Source organism: Bos javanicus, chromosome X (genome assembly GCF_032452875.1).
Source record: "Bos javanicus breed banteng chromosome X, ARS-OSU_banteng_1.0, whole genome shotgun sequence".
NCBI lineage: Eukaryota > Metazoa > Chordata > Mammalia > Artiodactyla > Bovidae > Bos > Bos javanicus.
Window position 1 is genome coordinate 23,574,625 of NC_083897.1, and position 6,091 is coordinate 23,580,715.

Consider the following 6,091-nt stretch of genomic DNA (forward strand, 5'->3'; position numbering starts at 1 on the left):
TGAAGTGAATTTGGAAAACTATAGGACATTGATTGAAGAAACTGATGATGACACAAACAGATGGAATGATATACTGTGCTCATGGAGTTAAAGAATTACTATCATTAAAATGACCACACTTCCTGGGCAATCTACAGATTCAATGCAATCCCTATCAAAGTACCAATGGCATTTTTCACAAATCTAGAACAAATATTTGTTCATCTACCTTTGTAAACAAAATGACCTCATGCTGACCTATATACATCCAGGACCCAAAGCTATAAAATAAAAAAATAGGGAATTCCCTGGTGGTCCAGAATCCAGTGGTTAATCCTCATTTCTTTCACTTCCGTGGGACAGGATTTGCTCCCTGTTTGGGGAATTAAGATCCCACAAATTGTGTGGTGTGGCCATGAAAACTCCCCACAAAATACAAGAAAAAATAGATATAAAAATTTAAAAATGTTTTAAGTAAAAAATAAAATAAAATATACAAATACAGTTTAAAATGTTAAAACATTAAAATAAAAAATGCTTTGGCAGTGGCGCTGATCATCATTCAAATCTTGGCTGTGGAGTCAGATGGCCCTCACATCAAATTCCTGCTTAAATGTAAACGTAGGTAGGTCATTTCAGCATTTTGTGACCTTAGATTGTTAATCTGTCAAATGACAAAAACAGTACAATTTAGTAATTAATACAGTGTCCTTTATTTGAGAGAAAACAATCCATGAGTTAGGGGTGCACAGTGCCTCACAAGCAGTGGAACACTCTTACAGAGGGCTTTTAGCAAGAATGGGTATTACAGAGCATTAAGAGAGGCAATGTAGAAATAAGGCATGATTGGCTAAGAGGTCAAGGATTTCCTGATAAGGCTAGTAGGTCTATTTTCTAGGGTAAGATAAGCTAGCAAAAGTTGAATTGGGTGGTTGTGATTAATGTATTTTAGGTTTCCTAGACAGTAAGGTGTTTCCTGTGAGTGTGGGCTGACATGGGTTTCAATTTGCTTGTGGGCCACTCCGGCTGCCTCCATTTTGTGAGTCCCAATATGCAAATTTCCTTTATCAGTGGGAAATGATGCCTGTCTCTTCTTTCAGATTTGTTATGAAGCCAAAATAGCCATAAATTTCCTGATTACTTTAAAGCTATAGGAATAAATGATATTAACAAAAAGAAACCATAAGAATTTATTTTTATTAGATCATCAGCACTTAGCCAAACTATGATCTTGAAGGCTGCACGTTAGTCAACCTGCCGTCTTTCTGAATCCCGGTTTACATCTGCAAGAATGTTGACTAATTGTGGCCCATCCGTGACAATCAGGTTATGGTTTGAGGAGTCATCATTCATTTGCATTAACTGTTACTGACCTGTCTCTCTCCCATAATCTTTGATCTGTATCCTTGCCAGTGTCTCTCAGACATTGCCTGTCATTTTGGGATCTGCTTCATGATCAGTTCTAGGCCATTGCCCTCAAGTGTTTTCATATATCTGGTTACTCATCTGTCTCTAGCTGAGACAATATTTTTAGAAATCTGTCAATCTTCAAGTAACTTCTTGATTGCACTCTTGTTCTAAGTCAAAGCAAGTTCCCCAACTAGATTCACAAAGCTCCTTCTGGACTTTAGCATGCCATAAATAAGAACTGGCATGGTCAAATAAATACTTTTTTAAAAAGGAAATGACTATCAGGAATTTCCACAATGCAGCCAGAACCAAGTACACAGAGCCATTTCCGCCACACACTGGGCACCACAGAAAGACAGTCTTAAATTCTGAGGACACTATGTCGAAATTAAAAAAAAAAAATAGTTGGACTGAGACTTCAGTTGAGGGCTAATCCAAGGGAAAGAGGAGCCCAGGGTACCCATCTTGCAATACCTTTCTATATTTGTGTGTGTTTGATTATGGTTCCCATCCAACTGTGCGCCTGTGTCCAACTCTTTTTGACTCCATGGACTATAGCACTTTAGGCTCCTCTGTCCATGGAATTTCCCAGGCAAGTATACTGGAGTGAGTTGCTATTTCCTCCTCCAAAGGATCTTCCTGACCCAGGGATTGAACTCAGGTATCTGGCATTGGCAGGCGGATTCTTTACCACTGCACCAGCTGGGAAGCCCATCCAAGTGACCAGATCTACACTGTTGTTGTTGTTGTTCAGTCACTAAGTCTTGTCCAACTCTTTGCAACCACATGGACTGCAGCACGCCAGGCTTCCCTGTCCCTCACCATCTCCTGGAGTTTTCCCAAGCAGATCTAAGATACCTCCAAAACAGATTTCTATATCTAAAATGCAATAATAATTACAAAAAAATCAGTTGTTATGTCACACATTTATTTACTATTTTTCAAGTAAATTGCCTTGAGATGGATAGATCTAATCTCAGTAGTGATGGAGTTTTCTTCTACCAGGTTCTTAAATATGGTGAGAATATAATAGTTGTTAGAAGTTTGCTTCTTCTACATAGGTGGTCCTTTTTTTTTTTTTTCCATGAGGCCTTAAATTATTTTGGGAGGTTTTATAGATGGTTTCCTTGCATTTTATATTGCACATAATAGTCGCCTCCTTGTCACTTTCATCATCACTGTTACATGTGAAATGGCTATCATTCATGTTGCCATACAGTGCATTATCCTTGGGCTCTGTCTTGTGAAATGACTTGTAAGAGTGCTTCAGTTCACGTGAAAAATCTGGAACTAGAACATGCTTCATATTCCTTTCTGAAATATGAGTGATGAATGGCTCAGAAGAAGCACTGCAAACAAGGCATATTTCCTTGTAGCACTGACAAAAATTCACTGGTTGAGGCCTAGATAATATTTCTGCACTACCTTCACTAGCTGGGCTTTTTGGTTTACGATGTCTCCGAAGTTTGGTCAGTTTCACTACATTTGATTGCTCAGGGACACTTTGACTCTTTGCATAGGGTGGAGAAGTTTTGGTTGGCTTGACCAGACATTGTAGACTTGATGGCCAAGTTGGCATGATGGCCTTCTTTGGATAGGATGGACTGACCTGACTTGACCTGATATGCTTATGGGCATGAGCCCCCCTGTGTGCCTTTTTTGGACTGCGTGTTCTATGCAATTTTTTCTGGGGGAGTAATCCTAACTCTCTTTTGTGAGTTGATGACTTGGATGGGTTTTTTTGACTTGAGGGCCTGACTAACTTTTTTGCTCTTAAAGGTACAGAGGCTTTTTGTTGACTTGAGGGCCGAGATGAATTATCTATACTTGACAGCACAGATTGTTTTTCTGGATTGCCTGGACCAGCAGTCAGTGACTTGGAGTCAGTGAATGATATTTTAGATGATGTGGATGATGCCTCGGTGATGCCTTCTTTCTTGACCCTGAAAATACAGAAGATTTGGAGTATGACAATTTAAATCAGGAGAGTATTCCTGCTATCACTGGAAAACATGGACTATTGTGTCAGTTTAGACTTCTGGGTTTTTTTGGCTCTAGCAGGAAAATTGAATACAGTAAGAATTGGAGTGTGGTGAAAACCATGACTCAGGTTACAGATTTGAACTTGTGTTGAATGCTTTTTCTTTTTCTTAATTTTGCTGTTTCAACCACAATAGATAACCATATAGTCATGTATGGAATGCCACAAACTTGTTTCAAATCTACTGTTGAGAGGGGGAGAAAGAATTTTATCTATTCCAGAAATTAAACTTTTTCTAAAAAAGCCACAAGTTGATATGCAACTGAGGCACAAATGTCACAACTTGTCACATAAAAAAGTCTTAGACTAAATTGATTGTTTTCCTATCATATTTGCACCATTAAATTTTGTAACCATGCTTATTTATCCTCACAAGATTACTCTAAAACCAAAGGAATAGAACAGTGGTATATTTGGTCACCAGTCCTTGGATTGGGAAATTTTTAGGGACCCAGTATGTCAGAGCCAGCCTGATCCTCCTATATGAAAGGCAAGGACTAGGGTCACTTAACACCATTAATCAATTTTCATGTTATTACATCTTAAAATGATAGATTATTCAAAATGTGTTACCATCTTTGGAATGCAGAGACCCAACTCCTTCTCTCTCCCCTGAGAAGATTTTAATTCTGTCTTATTTAGATAGCCATTCCCTCTTTTTCTAGACTCAATTTAGAATGAATTCAACTGAACCATGAATAGGAGATAGTTTTGGCTAAAGTTGATAATGTACTTGAGATCATTTAAAAGCTTCATTTAAGTGAACATATCCAACCCACAAGATGTTGGTAGCTCTTTTGAAGTCTAAAGTTAATGTTAAGTAACCACAACAACAGTGAACCAGTCTACGTGTACGTGCATGCATGTGTGCAGGCACAGGCATGCATGCACACATCCCCCCCCCCCAACTCCTGCCCCTTGTATTTTTAATTCATAGGTGTAAGACTTATGTGGCTGCTTTGGGAGTTATAGTGAAGAACCGAGTGTGCACCCCTCACCCCACCCCTTTTATTTTTAATTCAGAGGTGTAAGACTTACATTGTTGCTCTATGGGATTCCTCACCCACACAGATATACTGAATAAAGAAATAACACCTGATAACAAAGCCGATGATGAGTATAACAGTTAGGACAATGAGTAGATATTGCCTTATTCCCTGCATTCTGCCTTGCTTGGATTCAGCATGTGTAGATACTGTGAAAGAAAATGTATCATCAGAACATGTGCTACATAACCAAGTTTGCTTCCATTTTGATGGGGTTTTGTTACTATAGGTAAAAGTCAAATCTCATCATTTATTTCTTTAAACATGATGTGTCCACTGTCATTTTCCTCCCTCTGTCACGTCCCCAGCCAGCCACAGTCTAGAAGCCAAATCTTGGAGCTATGTCTGGCTAATCAGTATAATTACCTAGGTTACCCTGCATTGTGGCTTGTTCAACTCATGACCTAGGTTTTTGAGTGTGTGAATTCACTTGAGTGTTGATGTGTGTGTGAATGTGTATGTTGGGAAAGAGGATGGTACAAGAAAAAAAAGTTCTTGAAACGTAGTATGTGTTAGGTACCATGCTAGATTCACTCACATAGAATTTTCTAGTTTGGCTTGTGGGAGTTGGGGCAGGGGTTGGTGGATTAGGTGGGGAAGGGGAATGAAAGGGGACAATATGGCTGTACTCTTTATGTTTCTATGTTGTTTGGAAGTTTTACACGAAAGTAAAACTCTCAGATGTTGTCCTAGAAATTCTTGAAGACCTACTCATAGTAACCTAGAAGAAACACCAGATTTCTTAAACACAGCTAGATTGTCTAATTAAGTAATTGAATATATTTAAAATAATAGATCATAATTTCTCACTTTTAAGGTTAGGGACATACCTGCAGAAGCAGAGCCATTGCTTTCATTTCTGTATAAACAACTATTTGTCCAAATTGATAAAAGGAGGACATAAATTAAGAGATTCATGTCCAGGACCTTGTTGATAGGTTTCATTTGCCAAGGAAACTACTGAATTTAATATGGCTCAGCTTGTTTTAGGGGGCTATGACTTCATAATCATTCTATGTCATATCCTGACAGCATAATCTCACCATGGAGAGGCATGAGCTCCTGTATACAAATATTATGAAAAGACTTTTAATCACTTATTTCTCCATTACATCAAATATTCTGTCAAATTTGAATCAAAAAGTTTGAGACATTATTAAGCACAGAAGGCAGAGAAAATGGGTTAGCTCTAGATACTGAAGAACTACTTTTCTTTATTAAATGTTAAGCAGGTACTTTACAGCCCTATAGTAGTTACTGTGTGTGATAGAGGTTAAACACACAAGGAGCTATGTCACATCCAAGGAGCGGCAGCTGCGTGGACGCAGGAGGGCGAGGAGGAGCTACTCCACCTTCAAGGTCAAGAGGGCCGGCCGTGAGGAGACAACCCTCGTCCAAGGTAAGGAGCAGCGGCTGTGCTTTGCTGGAGCAGCTGTGAAGACATACTCCACGTCCAAGGTAAGAGAAACCCAAGGAAGATGGTAGGTGTTGGGAGAGGGCATCATAGGGCAGACACACTGAAACCATAATCACAGAAAACTAGCCAATCTGATCACATGGACCACAGCCTTGTCTAACTCAATGAAACTAAGCCATGCTGCATGGGGCCACCCAA

General features: G+C 39.2%; 1 protein-coding gene across 1 annotated transcript; it reads right to left on the minus strand.

The window, feature by feature from the left end:
* Positions 1–2,230: 2,230 nt before the first annotated feature.
* On the minus strand, positions 2,231–5,456 carry LOC133242393 (uncharacterized protein CXorf66 homolog). Its single transcript, XM_061408539.1, has 3 exons — positions 5,307–5,456; positions 4,469–4,625; positions 2,231–3,332 (listed from the first exon to the last, which is right to left on the minus strand). The coding sequence occupies exons 1-3, from the start codon at positions 5,419–5,421 to the stop codon at positions 2,426–2,428; spliced, it is 1,179 nt and encodes a 392-aa protein (XP_061264523.1). The 5' UTR covers positions 5,422–5,456; the 3' UTR covers positions 2,231–2,425.
* Between the last annotated feature and the right edge of the window lie 635 nt (positions 5,457–6,091).

Excerpts from the sequence above, each read along its gene's own strand:
- LOC133242393 (XM_061408539.1), bottom strand. The coding sequence starts at position 5,421 with ATGAAACCTATCAACAAGGTCCTGGACATGAATCTCTTAATTTATGTC. Across the intron at positions 4,626-5,306 it reads CAATGGCTCTGCTTCTGCAG|TATCTACACATGCTGAATCC; the intron begins GTATGTCCCTAA and ends TTTCTTTCACAG. Across the intron at positions 3,333-4,468 it reads GAATCCCATAGAGCAACAAT|GGTCAAGAAAGAAGGCATCA; the intron begins GTAAGTCTTACA and ends CTGTATTTTCAG.